The sequence below is a fragment of the Suncus etruscus genome, chromosome 7 (genome assembly GCF_024139225.1).
Source record: "Suncus etruscus isolate mSunEtr1 chromosome 7, mSunEtr1.pri.cur, whole genome shotgun sequence".
NCBI lineage: Eukaryota > Metazoa > Chordata > Mammalia > Eulipotyphla > Soricidae > Suncus > Suncus etruscus.
The window spans coordinates 98758082-98774189 of NC_064854.1; the positions used below are offsets into that span (position 1 = coordinate 98758082).

Here is a 16108-nt window from a genome sequence, read left to right on the forward strand (position 1 = left end):
GGAGTCCCCAGCTTCTTTTTTGTACTGGGGGGGGGGTCCTCCCAGCTTCTTTCTGTACGTGGGGGAGTTCCACCCTCCAGCCTTCAGCATCCACATTGTGCCCCAATTTCTGCAGGCTTGGCTTGCTCCTGGTCCCAGGTCTGTTTCCATGTCTGAACATTGGCCTGCCCCTTGTTGTCTTCTTGTCTTGTCCAAGGAGCAGGCCGGACTGGAAATTTTTGCAAAGAGGTGGTTTTTGATGGCAGTAGGATTTGTCATGAGGGGAGCTGTCCCGACACAGGCCTTTTAAATCTGCACTTGCTGCCTTCTTTCTCATTAGTCTATCGAGGGTACAGTGTGCAAGTGTACTGCAGCCCAGGGGACACGCGCACGACTGGCAAAGGCGGAACATTCAGTCAACAAACAGCTGCCAGCGTCTGCGAAAGCAAAGCCCGCGCGTCCCGTTTGCAAGAGCAGCGCCAGGAGGCGGAGCCATCGTGGTCTCAAACTCCACAAGTCCCTGAGACCGTGTAGGGGCCGAAGCCCAAGTCCCACCTGGGGGCGCACTTTTTTATTTCTTTCTTTTTGTTTTGTTTTATTTTTGGGTTACACCCAACAGCGCTCAGGGGTTCCTTCTGGTTCTACGCTCAGAAATCACTCCTGGCGGGGGACCAAATGGGTTGCCGGGATTCGAACCACCGTCCTTCTGTATGCAAGACAAACGCCCTACGATTAGGCTATCTCTCCGGCTCCCCTCCCCGGGGGAAGGCGCACTTTTAACCCCGCCTCCCTGCTTCCCTGACAGCCAATGAGAGGACTCCTTTAATGAGGCCCGCCTGAGGCGCACCTGGACTGAAGCAGTCGGATAGGGCTCGCCCGGAGTGGGCGTGGCCCCACGGGTGGGCGTGGCTTACATCCTGACCGGCAGCGCGGAGGAGCCGGGGCCGGCCTGGAAGGGGCGGAGCCTGACTGGATTTCCCGGGCGGGCGGCTGAGGAGGAGGATATGACTGACGGTGGGAGGTGCCCAAGTCGGCACAGGCCAGTGGGCGGGGCTTGCGCTTGACAGGCAGGGCCAAGTTCGCTCCTGATAGGCGGAGGAAGCACCCTAGAGACGGGAGGACCAATCGCTGAGCGGGGGCGGAGCTTCAGCGGCGCCGTCCGGCCGCAGCCCCGGCGACACTGCTTAGTTTAACTCCGGCGCCGCCCGTCGCGGACGTGTCCTCCTCGCCGCCGCCGCCGCCTCTGCTGCTCGCCCGCCTTTGCTTCGCACACCACGCCCCGGGGCCGCCTGTCTGTCCGTCAGCAGCCATGAATGCCCTCGGTCCGGGTCGTCGAGTCTTTCGATCTCTAGAATAATCTTCCCGCTGCCCCGAAGCCCGTTTGCACCATGGAATCGCCCGCCTCGAGTCAGCCCGCAGGCATGCCCCAATCCAAAGGTAGGAAGGAGCCCCCCGGACCCGGGCAGCGTCTTTCCCCCATTGCTCTGCGATGCCCAACTCCGAACCTCTCTTCTGGAGTGGTCCCAGCTCTTGCTCCACGCGCACCCGGGCATCTTCCTGAGCCTGGAATTCTTGACATTGTCAATGTCTCTGATCCAAGCTGGGATCTCACCTGGACAAACTCCCCCCACCCCCCCAACCCACTCAACCCTCAATTTCGATCTTGAGTTTGCATGCAATGCAGGCCCCGGGTGGAGAATTGAGACTTGAACTATATGAACTCTGTCTGCATTGCAACTCAAGAAAAGTTGAGTTTTCATCAGGTTGGGATTCAAGCTTATTATTATTATTATTTTTTTGCCTGCACCCAGCTCGCTTTCCAAGCAAGGGCTGGTGGATCGATCTTCGTGTGCACCCTAATTCTGTCCTCACCCTGTCCTGATCTCTCTCTCTCTCTCTCTCTTTGGGTTGTCCCAATCCGTGGCCAGCATGCATCTCTTGCAGACCAGTCCCCCAGAGAACTCACTGCCCTCACAGGTCACTCCTCTGTCCACCAGCCCCCTCTTGATCAGAGTTGTTGGCTTCTTTCTGTACTTAAGGGGGGGTGTCCCAGCTTCTTTTTGTGCTTGGAGGGGGTCCCACCCTCCACCTTCCACCTTCCACCTTGTGCCCCAGTTTCTGCAGGCATGGCTTGCTCCTGCTGCTTGCTGCCCGTGGTTCCCAGGACAGTTTCCATGTCAGAACACTGGCCTGCCTGGTCGTGTTGTTCTTGTCTTGTCCCAGGAGCCGGCCTTCCTGGAAATTTTTGCGAGGAGGTGGTTTTGGTGGCAGTAGAATTTGTCATGAAGTGGGTAGAGGTGGAGGGGAGGGGAGACTTGGAGGGCGAAAGGGGGATTTTTTTTTTTTCCAGGAAGAGGAAAGGATGTTTTTGGCATGTCAGAAGTCTTCTGCCGTCTGTTTTTTTTTTTTTTTGGTGTGGGTGATTACCAAACTGGACATAGTTGTAATGAATGGGAGGCTTCCTTCTCTCCCTAAAAAGCTCCCAGCAGGGGTGTCCCTGGACCTCAGCTTCCTTATCTATAAAATGGGAGGAATCACATTTGCCCTTCTTGGACCTCTGGGTATGATTTGTGATGATGTGGGCTGGAGTTTGACAAAGCCAGGGTGGTGGGTGACGGGACAAATGCAGAGCCCAGCTGGGCTTTGGGTCCCCCTTGGGAGCATTCAGGAAGAGACCCCCTCTCAGTCTCTTGACATCTTGTTCTCATTGCTGTTTTGGAAAAGTCTCAGCCACGAAGGTCAAGACCTTCGTGCGGTTGGGTTGCAGCTGCAGAGTGGAGGGGGGCGGCGACAGCACTCTCAGATGACAGCTCAGGGTGGTCCCTGCTTACCTTTTTCCCTGGCAGGGCTCAGGGTCTTGGGAGGGTCTCTGGCCCCTGCTTCTGGTGGCTGCGATGGCTGTTGTGGACCCAAGTTGGGACGGCTGGGTGGGCAGGGTAATTACGTCTTACATAAGTGGGAGGCCGGATCCCTGACCATTGCCTAACCAGTGTGAGTAACTCAGGAGGCACTCAGAGGGGGAGGCTTGTGGGGAAGACTTGCTCAGCACAGTCCGCGTGGAGCTTGGGAACCAGGAAATCACACACTTCTTCCACTTCTCCTGCTCAGGATCTAGGCCGACTTGGTCTGCACAGTGGGACTTAGTACAAGTCTTGCAACCTCTCAGGACCACAGTGCTTGCTTGGGTTTCAGGAAAAGAGGATGGAAACAACATGTGTGTTCCTCAGAGGCTCATTTTGTTCTTCCAAGCAGGACACTCCTCATCAAAACCAAAGTTAAGGGCGAGGGAAATGGCTCACAGGGTTATATGCTGAGGTTATATGCTTTGCATGCTGAAGCAGTGGGTTTGGTTCAATGTGATGCATGTTCCTTTAAACACAGGAATAGGTAGAAGATTCAGAGCACTACCAGGTGTGATGCAAAAAAATCTTGTGGAAAAAAGAAAAGAAAGGTCAGAGTTGCAAGGTTGTGAGGGAAAGTTGTGATGGTGTGCAGGGAGAAATAATTTCCCCTTATGCTGTGTAATTGGAGTCCTGGCATTGCCCTCTCTGAGCCTCTCTGCAGAAAGAGAACAGTATTAAATTCTAGTTTTTGAGTAGAAGGAACAGGTGATGCAGTGTGGTAGGAAAGAGGGTGGGAGGCCTCTCTAAGGCGCTGCACCCCATTAGTTTTCTTGAGACTGTGAAAGATGTGATGGGAGAGCCACATGGCACCCTTACTAAAAATTCTTGTTTTTGTTTTGTTTTCTGGTTTTGGTCTTTGGACCACACCTGGCAAATGTTCAGGGCTTACTCTTGGCTCTGTGCTCAGGGAATACTCCTGGTGTTCTTTGAGGGATCATATGCAGTGCCAGGGATCAAACTCAGGTTGGCTGCATGCATGGCAAATACCTTACCTGCTTTACTGTCTCTCTAGCCTCCTTGCCAGAAATGTACCCAGCTTTTTCCCCCATATCTCTCTTGCTTCCTATAGTCCTATTTACAAAAGCAAAAACAGACCAGAGGCATTTGATGCCTTGCTTGGGGTCACATCACTGTGTGATAGATGGGGTTCTAGGGTTCCAGCCAGGATTGTATGCTCCAGAGGTCTCCACAGTAAAACCCTGTATCTCATCCCTATGCTGATTATTTGATTTTTTTTTTTCTGCTGGGGTGGCTTGGGTGGGTAGGGCATGCACAACAGCCATTCTCCGGGGCTGCTCCTAGCTCTGTGCTTAGGGATTGCTCCCAGGTTGCTCAGAGGATCATGCAATACTCTGCCTGCAAAGACTGAGCTCTATCCTTCGATCCTGTGCTGCATATTTGAACTGGTCTGGTGGGATAGACCTATTTCCTCTTCTCCATGTTTTCCCTCTGTCCAGTGGCTCTTCTCAGGGCTATGCCCTCCCCACCTTTTGCAGTGGACAATTTGCATGTTCACTACAGTCCATTTGACAGATGATAAAACCAAGGTCAGATAGGAGGAGCCACTGGGCCTGGTTCGAAAAGCTTGGGTGTTCCGTTGTATCTTCCCTGACTGCTGCATAGGCTCCAGCACTGTGCCCTTCTCCTTCCTGGAGGAATTTAAATAAAGCAGGGCGTGGTTGGTACTTGACCTTATGGAGCTTTACGTTGGAGCTTCCTGCCTTGCAGCTGTGCTCTGCCCTGTCCTCCCTGCCACAGGCTTGGGGAGATTTCCATGAGGGCACAGGCCCCAAGGCCCTGGCCCTGCAGTCTTTCCCAGGCACTTGACCCACCTGCCATCTTTGACTGGGGTCAGAGGCCAGAAGAGCTTGTGTTTGGGCCAGTGGAAAGGGGCACATTTGGTTAGCATGGTCCAAATCTCTCTTGTCCTTGGGAGGTGAATCTCACTGTCCCTACCTTGATGACAGCCTCTGTGGGCTCTTCGTGGCTGATTTTCATGTGACTCCCAGTTGTCCTATGGAAACAGTGAAACTGCAGGAGCCCTAGCTGTGTCCTGGCAACCCCTTTTCCCCCCACCCCCTGTTCCTGCTGTAGGAAAGACTGGAGTGGAGGGTGGCACCTTGGGGACTTTCCCCACCCCTGGTGTGACGCACAGGAAACTCTCTATCAGCCAGCCCGTGGCTCAGGGCCCGAAGGGAGCAAAGTTCTCAGTTGCCTGTGTGAGGAGCGGGCCAGGGCAGCAGGAGGTTTCCGGTGGGTGAGTCAGCGCCCAGTGCCCGCTGACTCACCCACCAGGCATGCCAGCCAACTGGCTTCTGCTTAAAGGGGCGATGCCTTGGGGCTGAGGGCGTGGGGGGCTCTGAGTTCCTGCTGGCAGGTCAGCAGCTAGCCCTGAGCAGGGGGCATGGAAGGTAGCCTCTTCCTCTTCCTGACTGGGCTGGGACCCCCGGGCATGTTCTCCCTGCCCTGTCCTTGCCCCACCCAGGAACTTCCTCTGTGAGGCAAGGCCCTGCTTCCTCTCGCTCACTGAGCAGGCCCAGGTGGCTGCTCAGTATCATTTCTTTCCACCTGTGGCACACCAGGGGTCCTCAGGCTCAGATATCACAGGGTTGGGGGACACACTCAGGAGGGGGAGGGACAGTGGTGGTATAGGGTGAAGTGAAGACTGGCCTGAAACATATCCAGTCTGAGCTCCTTTTGCTGATGGATTTCAGACCCCTAGGCTTGGCCCAGCCTTTATTTCTTCCTTTGCAAAGTGAAACTGGGGAGCTGCGTGGCTGGCTGCTGGCCATAGGCTGAATACAACAGTTGCTCCAGTTCACTGTTGCCCAGTGCCAGTTATTGGACCCAGCAAGACCACAGCAGGACAGAACGTGGGGTTTGGGGCTGGATAGGCCTCATTCAGATTCTGATTTGAGGTGCAGACAATAGCTCAACTCTCTGGAGTGCATGCTCTGTGTGTAGGAGGCCTGGAATCAATTCCCAGAACCTCTGGCTCCCCCTGAGCATAGAGCCAGAAGTAACACCTGAGCACAGAGCCAGGAGTAATCCTGAGCACAGAGCTGGGAGTATCCCCTGTGGACTGCCAGGTGGGGCCCTATAATCAAATCCAAAGCAAATCATTTCTGACTTGTTACTCTGCTTTCCAACTTCCTCATGTGACCTCTCTGACTCTCAGTCTCCTCTTCCATAAAATGGGAATAAAGATTTTGCTCTAGGAGCGTAGTGGTAAAGATTGGAGATAGAGTTTTATCGGGTAAATGACATATGGGGTGATTTTCTGCTGGTGGTCATGGCAGATGAATAAAGAATCCTGATACCTCTTAACTGAAGGGCCCTTAAGTGCCAACTGGAGCATATCAGGCTCTTTGCTCTCAGGTCCCCAAGCTGAAATTTTGGACTCCCCATGGTATCTGGATCCTTCATTGAGGAGGACAAGTGAAGCATGGAGTGCATGCACTCTGCCTCTCAGCTACACCTGGGAAGCTGGCATCTAATCCAAAACCAAGACCAGGAGTGGGGATAATGGTGTGATGAGGTGGGCCTGTCCTAAACTTTTCTCTCTAACTTTGGGGCTCAGCTCAAGCTGCCTGGACTGTTCAAGCCCCCTCAAACCCCCAATCTGTGTTGCTTGCCTTTCTGCTGCTTCTGCAGCTGCCTCCTTGGCAGTGACAAAGCTCTGAACAAGCTATTCCAGGCCTTGCATCCCACTAGGGTCACTAGGCTTCTCCTGCAGGGGCTTTGTTCCCTTAGGCCTGGGGTGTCATGGGTGGGTTGGCATTTCAGGGGCTGTTCTGCATCTTGAGGGAGCCCATGCTCTGCCAACCCTTTCTGGACCCCTCTGTTCTATCTAGGTTGGGCCTATGTCCCAGAATGGTGCATACCATACTGGCCAGTGAGGCCTCCATTCCTTTTTCATTCTGTAGCTGTAAGTTCAGCATGACCACTGAGAAGACATGCAGACTGTTAAAACTAAGTAAATGAAATGACTGATACCTGATACTGACCAATAGAACTAATGTTTTTGTTGCCCAAAGTTTCTCCAGAATTGCATCCTTACAACTGTCTTGACTTCTGTGAAGATATTTGTCAATTCATTTCTTTATCATTATTATTTTAGGATTTGGGACTACACTTGGCTATGTGCAGGTCTTTTTTTTTTTTTTTTTTATGTGCAGGTCTTACTACTGTTTCTATCTCAGGGATCATTCTTGGTGGGGCAGGGGGAACCTTATGTGGTGCCAGGATTAGAGTGGGGTCAGTTGCATGCAAGGCAAGTACCTGACCCCTATTTCTTTATTACATTTTAGAATTGAACTCTAGTGTAAATATGCAATGTCAGGCTTACTATTCTGTAGAATCCCCAGGTAGGTCTCTGCTACAGAGTTCTTTGGCCTGCACTGATATGGTAATGAGGAGGAGAGAGCCAGTCCATTGAGGTCTCTATCTGCCAACTGTAAGTCCTCAGTTTCCTCACCTGCAACCAACAAGGAGATGACACTAGGACTTAAGCTGCAGATTTGTCATAGGGTTCAATGTATTAATCTCTGGAAATGCTAAGTATGAGGGCTGAATTTATGGAGGGTTTTCAATGTGACTGAGGAGTCACATTGAAGTGAATCTTCAATTCCTAGACCTCCAGAGTGCAATGCTCATTCTGGGCAGCTGTATTGACAACCCTGACAACTTGTCTGCGTCATTGTGCTGTTGTCTGTAGCTATGAAGGCTTGCCCTGAGGATTGCATGAACTTGTGAGTGTGAGGCACTGAGCCAAGAGCCTTGCATGTGAGTGGAGGTGTTTGGACCAGAATCAGGAAGTCAGAAGTGGGGAGGCAGTGGTCCTATACTCTGGAAGTTTGTATTTCTGTGGTCTGTGACTGTGGAGGCTAGACTGCCCATGACAACTTTGGCTTTGGGGGTTGGAGAATGTTCCCGGCTCTCCTTATCCTTCTCTGTGTCTGTGACTTGGCCTTCTGGTCTACTGAGTACTTGCCAGCAGCTGGCACAGCCTGCCCCATTTGATGTTCCTTGAGGACAGACCCCAGTGTCCTTGTGGAGTGAGTCTATGGGTACTGTAAGGGAGAGGGGCTATTCTGGGACATTCTGCAAGGATTCTCATTGTGACCTATTGGAGGCAGTCTCTTTTCTGTCTGGACCAAGAGAATGAAAATACTCACCTCTCAGAATTGCTGGGGATGTGGGGAATGGGCTAGGAAGGAGCAAGACCCATGGAATCCGGAGTCTAGAGAGGAGTGTTGAATTTGAACTTGTATCAAGTATAAACAGATCTATGGGCATCATCCCTCTTGAGGAATTCTCCTCTTCCACTCTATATTGGATGCTTATGGCAACGAAGGCAAGCCAGGCAATTGTTAGGGAACATGTTTTTTTTTTTTTTTTTTTTTTTTTTGGTTTTTGGGCCACACCCGTTTGACGCTCAGGGGTTACTCCTGGCTATGTGCTCAGAAATCACCCCTGGCTTGGGAGGACCATATGGGACACCGGGGGATCGAACCGCGGTCCATCCGCTTGCAAGGCAGACACCTAACCTGTAGCGCCACCTTCCCGGCCCCAGGGAACATGTTTTATTGCAGGAGATGAGCCTGCCTTCCCTCTGGGTGGACCTGCATGGCTGGTAACTGGGTTCAGCCCAAGTGTCCTCTACTGGAAGGCTGTTCTTCTTGGGACCTGTAGGAAACTTGATTGTCACTTCCCTAGCCTGGCCCTTTGGCTTAATAGAGGGGGCCACCTGCAGTTTGGGCAGTCTGGGCACCTGGGCATTCCCCAGCCTTCAATTTTTCAGCCACATGGCAGTTTTTTGGAGTAAGTGCATGAGTGGGGAGTGACTTGCCTAAAGTTACTAGGTCATACCCAGGAGGCTGGCTTTTTGGGGAAACCTCCTATGTATGCTTTTCTGCATTAAGGGAAGAAGCAGAGGCTCTGAGAAGGAGTATAGCTCCCCCACCCCCAGATTGCCCAGAAGCTCCTGTTTCTGCCCCCCACAGCCCATCTCTCCCACTAGATCTCTGCCAGCCTGAGTGGCCTATTGGTTATGTGTGTATGTGGTGGGGGGCACAGTCATGACTGTGGCCGAGAACCTGGTTGCTCCGGGGAAAAGCTCTGGATGGGGACCTGTGCTAGAATTTTGGCTCTGCTACTGCCTAGCATGTAAAATTAGTGTGTCTTAGAGCAGGCCCTGCTGTTAGGGGACCTGGGAATGGCAGTGAGCAGGGACACCCCTGGGGCGCAGTGGTGCAGAGCTGAGCATAGCACGTTACCTTGGGTTCTTGACTTCGCTTGCTCCAACCATGCGCAGGGACAGCACGAAGTACAGAAAGTCAGTTTCTGGCTTTTCTGCTTCTTATTGGAGTCCTTTGAATGGGATCTATGTTTTCTCTCTTGTCTTTTCCTGCAAGGACTCTGAACCCTTGTCCTCCAGACCTGCAAGCCTGGGAATGGGAGATGCTGAGAGAGTTGATGGAGGTGCAGCAGAGTCAGTGTTGCAAGTCTGACCTGAACTTGGCCTAGAAGGGCAGGTCCTGGTCAGCTCCCTGCAGACCTGGATGAGAGCACATGGGACAGACACAATCTTTAAAGCAAACCTTCCTTCTAGTGCTTTGCAGATGGTGCAGGAAGGCTCCACAAGGTGGAGGTGTAAGGGGACCACTGAAGGTCTTGCAAGCCACATTTCCAGGGGAAATTGTGAGATGTGTCAGGAATACCCCAATGTCGGGGATGGGAAACAGATTAGAAGATATTGCTTCTGTTGATGGTAGCCACTCAATGGAAGGGGGGGGCGTGTGCTGCCTTTGTAAGCTGAGATATAGGGTGGATTCTTCCACTCCTTTTATTTTGTCTCCCTGGGTGTACCCCAATAGTGATAGCAAAGCCCAGTTTATTTAGCATCTCTAAGGTCCCTGGCAAGGACTAGGAGCCCCCCTCACAAGCTCTCTATCAGCTTTTATTTTACTTTTTTTTTTTGGGTGGAGGGGGCCATACCCAGCAGTGTTCAGGCATTGCTCCTGGCTTTTCACTGAAGAATTAATCCTGTCAGAGGACCATAAGGATGCCGGAGATCAAACATGGATCAGCTGCATATAAGGCAAAAATGCCCTCCCCACTGTACTCTGGTTCTCTCTGTCAGCTTTTGTCAGGCCACTCCAGATGCTGTCTGTGTGACCTTTGTTCCCTCAGGAAGACAAATATGACAGTTCCTGCTGAGGGGCTAAAGAGGGGTGGCAGCTAGGATCTCTAGGGACATAAGCCCCCAAAGCTGTTGTCTTTTGTCCTTGTAGTCCTGGCTGCCTCTCATTCCTCTCAGGGATCCAGCCTGCTCTGGGCCTTCAATTCTGTATCACAGAGGCCTTGGGGACTGGGGACCTTCTCAGATGGGGGCTGTATTTCAGAGCCCTTCATAGCTTTGAGTTGCTTTAGGGTCTACTCTCAAATCTTCCCAGTTCACATGACTAGGACCTCTTTGGCTCCCTGCAGTAAGGAGTCTGGGTTTCCAGAAGGTTCTGTTTTTTCTTAAATGGTAGGAGGGCCAAGGCATGGCACTGATAACTTAGGAGGCTTTTTGTTTGTCTTGGAGCTACACCCAGCTGTGTTTAGGGGTTACTCGTAGCTCTGCGTCAGGAATCACTCCTGGTGGTTCTCAAGGGATTTCAGGATTTCAGGGACAGAGTCTGGGTCTGCTGAGTGCAAGGCAAATCCCTACACTCTGTATAATCTTTCTGGCCCCTCAAGAGGCTTTTTCTGTTATCTCCCTTAAACCCTCAGAGGCCTCTCTCAGGTTGCACTCAGAGAGGTTCAGTCATTTGCCCAGGGCCACGCAGAGGAGAGAGCAGAGCTGTAACCTGAACCCATGCTGCTTGGCTCCTGCTTCAGTGCCCATCAGCGCGGTGCTTGATGCTGAGAATGAAAATAGGGGTTGGGGCCGGAGAGATAGGATGGAGGTAAGGCATTTGCCTTGCATGCAGAAGGACGGTAGTTCGAATCCCAGCATCCCATATGGTCCCCCGAGCCTGCCAGGAGCAATTTCTGACCATAGAGCCAGGAGTAACCCCTGAGCGCTGCTGGGTGTGACCCAAAAACCAAAAACCAAAAAAAAAAAAAAAAAAAAAAAAAAAAAAAGAATGAAAGCAGGGGAGAAAGGACAGTGACCTGAGAGTCCCTGTCAGTGGGAGAACCAGTAAAGGTGGAAATTGCAGGCCTGGCATCCTAGGAGAACGAAGTGTGTGTGGAAGACCTTCGGAGGAGGCCCTTTGCAGGACAGGAGGGGAAGAGAGGGCTGGGTGGGGTGCTGGAGTCTGTTTGTCACTCCTGTCTTACTGCTTCAGGTCCATGGCCGAGTTCCCTGTCTCCTCCCTGGGGTTCTCTGGAAGGCGGGAGCAGGCTGAGGACACAGATGCTGGCACTGTGCCCACCTGCACCCCAGGCTCTACAAGCTCAGACTGGTGGCTGCTTGTGATTTGTTGGTGGTGGCCTGAGAATCTATTTGTTGTGGTGACGGTCACCCAAGTGGGTCTGCACCTGGGCCGCCCTGGCTGCCTGACCATCTGGGCCTCATCCTGACGTCGGTGGCGGCTTGTGGCCATGGCTCATGGCTGGTGACTTGTTGCTGGGTTTTCTTCAGGGTGGCCTCCCTCCTTTCCCCCTTCCCTCAACAGCTGGCATGGCTGCCCCACGGGGTCTGTGTGTCAATGGCTCCCACAGGGCTGGTGGTTCTGAGGCAGGCCTTTGGGAGATCAGGGCCTGTGGGTGGTGGCCTCTGGCCTTCCTGGCCAGCCAGGAGCAGTGGGAGCATCGGTCCTTTCACCTGCTCCTCACCCACGTGGCCCAGTTGCCAGTGTGGCTCTCCCAGGGTGGGGTGGGGTGAATACTGAGGCCTGGGAAGTATAATGTGTCTCTAGGGTAGAAGATGAGCCTGCAAGGTTAGAGCCAGAGAAAGGGAATCAGGAAGCCAAGAGCTACTACTAGAGGAGGCTGATCTGTGAATCCCCTCACACCCTGAGTGGGTTGTTGCTTAGTATTACTGTTTTTGGTTTGGGTTTACACCTGCTAGTGTTCAGAGGTCACTCTTGGTGGTGTTTGGGGGACCATATGTAGTTTTGGGTATTGAATCTGGGTTGGCTGCATGCAAGGCAATTGCCTTAACTGTTTTACTATTTCTCTAGCCCTGCGTGGTTCGTATGCTTTTGTTTGTTTGTTTTTGGGTCACACCAGGCGGCGGTGCTTGGGGTTACTCCTGGCTCTGTGCTCAGAAATTACTCCTGGCAGGCTTGGGGGACCATATGGGATGCCAGGGGTCGAACCCGGGTCCATCCTGGATCAGCAGCATGCAAGGCAAATGCCCTACCACTGTACTATCGCGCCGACCCCCCCTATGTATTTTTTTAGGTTATAAAAAGATGAATGAGGGGCTGGTGAGTAGCGCTAGAGGTAAGGTGTCTGCCTTGCAAGCGCTAGCCAAGGAAGGACCGAGGTTCGATCCCCCGGTGTCCCATATGGTCCCCCCAAGCGAGGGGCAATTTCTTAGCACTTAGCCAGAAGTAACCCCTGAGCATCAAATGGGTATGGCCCAAAAGACCATAAAAAAGGATGAATGGGGGCCCGGAGAGATAACTGCCTTGCAAGCAGCCGATCCAGGACCAAAGGTGGTTGATTCGAATCCCGGTGTCCCATATGGTCCCCCGTGCCTACCAGGAGCTATTTCTGAGCAGACAGCCAGGAGTAACCCCTGAGCAACGCCGGGTGTGGCCCAAAAACCAAAAACAACAACAACAACAACAACAACAACAAAAAACAAAAAAGATGAATGGGAGAGAGAAAGAGAAAGAGAGAGAGAAGAGAATTTACCACAGGGCCATGCTGGGTGAGAAAAAGGGAAGGTAATTGGGGAAATAGATGACAAGAAATGAACACTGGTGAAGATATGGTGTTGGAACATGTATGACCGATATTCAGCTATCGAAACTTTTTATCTTTGTATCTCATGGTGATTTAAATATAATAATAAGAAAAACTTTTAAATTATAGTATAGGTTATAGGACTTTTACAGTGTTCAAATGTCTGATATTATTATTTTTTTGTTTTTGTTTGTTTTATTTTTGTGGGGAGGCCACACCTAGCAACACTCAGGGGTTACTCCTAGCTGTGTTTCTCAGAAATCGCTCCTGGCAGGCTCAGGGGACCATATGGGATGCCAGGAATCAAACCAAAGTTCATCCTGGGTCGGCTGCTTGCAAGGCAAATACCCTACTGCTGTACTATCTCTCTAGCACCAAATATCTGGTATTAATGTATAAAGATACTCTCCAACCCTACCACTAAAGTGTCCACAACCATCTCCCATCCCTCTGCACTCTGGGCCAATGTTCACTCCCATGCCTACCTTTATGATTTGCAGGGTTTATTTATTTATTTATTTATTTATTTTTTATTTATTTATTTATTTATTTATTTATTTTTTTGGTTTTTGGGTCACACCCGGCAGTGCTCAGGGGTTATTCCTGGCTCCAGGCTCAGAAATTGCTCCTGGCAGGCACAGGGGACCATATGGGATGCCGGGATTCAAACCGATGACCTCCTGCATGAAAGGCAAACGCCTTACCTCCATGCTATCTCTCCGGCCCCTATTTATTTATTTATTTAAATTAAAATTTCTTTTGGGTTTTTGGGGCACACCCAGTGACACTCAGGGGCAACTCCTGGCTGTGCACTCAGAAATCGCCCCTGGCTTGGGGGACCATGTGGGATGCCGGGGGATCGAACTGCAGTTCGTCCAAGGTTAGTGCTTACAAGGCAGGTGCCTTACCACTAATGCCACGGCTCTGGCCCCTTATTTTAATTTTTGTGCCACACCCATGTGATAGGGGTTACTCCTTTAGGTGCTCAGGGTGCTGAGGATATAATCCAATCCAGCTGCATGCAAGGCAAGCACCCTACCCACTGTACTACCACTCCAATTCAGGTTAATTTTTAACTTGAGATGCTTTAATGTTTGACCACAGAAAGCACTATGGCAGGAATAGAAGTTCCCTGTACTTCTCAGTATTCAGGGTGGATTTTTCACTTCTGAGAAAGCCCTGATAAGAACCATGGCAGCTGTTCATGGGCCGGGCTGTTACTGCAGGCCAGTGTGATGTGCATAGAAGGCCTCACTCCACAGGGTGGACCATCTGCTTTTCTGCCTGCTCCAGTTCACAGCTGCAGACCCCGAGCCCCAGGGAACAAGAGTTATCTGGCCTTAGGGTTATGCACAGGCTACTTGCCCAATGCATGGCCTTTGAGCAGGCCACCCACAGTCCTGAGCTTTCTGCATTCTTTTGCTATGCAGAACGAATTTCTGAACCCCAGGAAGCCCAGGGAGGCCATAGTGCAATGGACTGGAAGCAGAGCAGGTTTGACCTTCACTATTCCCACTTGGATCCAACCCTGTGGGATCTCCAAGGCAACATGGCTGGGATTGAGTAGCTGGACACCTGCATGGTGCTGCAGCTGCACAGGGAGTCTATCTCCCCAGTCAGTGAGGGGAAAGCTTATTGAGTGTCTAGGGGACACTTTGGCGGGAAAGCTGCTGCTCTGAGGCCTGAGCTGACACTTTGTTTTGGGGCCATATCCTGCCCTGCTCTAAATGCTACTCCAAGCACCATAGGGAGCAACCCCACACACTGAATTTGGAGGCAGCAGACTGGGCCTGGGAGGTTGAGTGATGATACTCTTGAATGAGCAGCCATTTCTGCAGGAGTGGTTTTGGAGGGCACTGGTTAGGTCACAGCTCAAACCCCTGTGTGCAGGGTAATCAGACAAGGCCTTCCTTCCCTTCTCTGGAACTTGAACTCCATCATCTGGGTGCTCAGGTGCAGGGCAACCAGAGTCAAACTGGCCTGTCTTCCTTCTAAATGGTTGTGCTGCTCTCTGCAAGTGACCATGCTGACTGAGGCCTGGCGGATGTTGGGGCTTATAGAAGCAGAGCCCCTTCTAATTACCGAGACAGTGGAGAGGGAAGCCCCTGTCTAATGCCCTGCTAGGGTCAGAGATATCCCACAGGACCCTGGAGAGGTGGCATAGGTAAGTACCTGACAGAATAGGAGATAGAGACCACCCTCTGGTCTCTAGGTGCGTGGTCCAGCCAGAGCCAGTGCTGGGAGCCACCTAACTTGGGGCCTGGCCCTACTAACACTTCTCATCTCTTACCCTTGTGTCTGGATCTCCTCATGGTGCTGAGCCTCACCTCCCACCCATAGACATGAGGCCCTAGATAGTGCTGGCTGGACCCCACAAGGATCTGTCTCCCCTACACTTCCTTTTGGTGAACAAGGTCTGGAGGCCAGAGCCATAGTAGAGGGGCAAGGAGGATGGAATCTCATAGCCAGGTGTTGCTGAGCTGTATTCTCTGAGCTCAGGGATGGCTGTGTCCAGGCCTTCTCCTAGGGCACCACACTTAATCTCTCGCCTATGCCTGTGTCTCAGGGTCCAGAGTTCCCATTAGAAAGATCAGAGGATACCTGAGAGACCTCCATTTACTGCATCTGAACAGGTTCTTCCTGAGTAGCTCTAGACTGTGGTATGTGATTCAACTCTTTGTGGAATTGTAGGGGCTGGGTTGTCTGCACCAGGTGGAGACACAGGGTCCTGGTGGCAGTCTCAGCTGCTTAGATTGTCTCTGTTTCCAAGGTGGGTGCTCAGAGCAGCCTGCTCTGTGCCCTTTTGGGTAGGGCTCCCGTGGAACAGTCATGCTTCACTTTGAGGTCCCTCTTGCTCAGGTGACTGTGGGGTGATGATCTGCAGCTAGTTGCAGATGACTCTAACTCTTAGCACCTGTGCCCAGAGGCCCCTAGAGGATGGGTGCTGTTGCTTCTGTACCAGCTCTGTTATGCCAGGTGGCAACCTTGGTGATGTTGACCAAATGTGGACCTGAAACCTCATCTCCTCTTCCCTTTAGGAAAGGCCAAGAGAAAGAAGGACTTACGAATATCCTGCGTGTCTAAGCCACCTGCACCTAATCCCACGTGAGTCTGCCTCAGTTTCTCCTCTAGCCCAGTCTGCAGAGGTTCCCTGGAGTGGATCCAAAGGAGGGGAGCAGGCAGGGTCAGTAGGCCCTGGCCAGCCCCTTTGGGGTGGGGTGTGTGGCGCAACCCAAAGGCCTCGTGCTGCAGAGGCTCTGGCTGAGGCAGTGAGGTATATCCCTTCCCTATAGCTACTTCCTCTGTGTTAGCTTGCT

General features: G+C 52.0%; 1 protein-coding gene across 1 annotated transcript in view; it reads left to right on the forward strand.

The window, feature by feature from the left end:
• The first annotated feature begins 1211 nt into the window (after nt 1-1211).
• The window catches only part of MAP2K3 (mitogen-activated protein kinase kinase 3), a 31060-nt gene continuing 16163 nt past the window's right edge, over nt 1212-16108 (forward strand). Inside the window, exons 1-2 of the mRNA XM_049776929.1 lie at nt 1212-1416; nt 15830-15896. Of these exons, the coding sequence (XP_049632886.1) occupies nt 1368-1416; nt 15830-15896 (116 nt within the window). The 5' untranslated portion in view covers nt 1212-1367. The remainder of the gene's footprint in view (nt 1417-15829; nt 15897-16108) is intronic.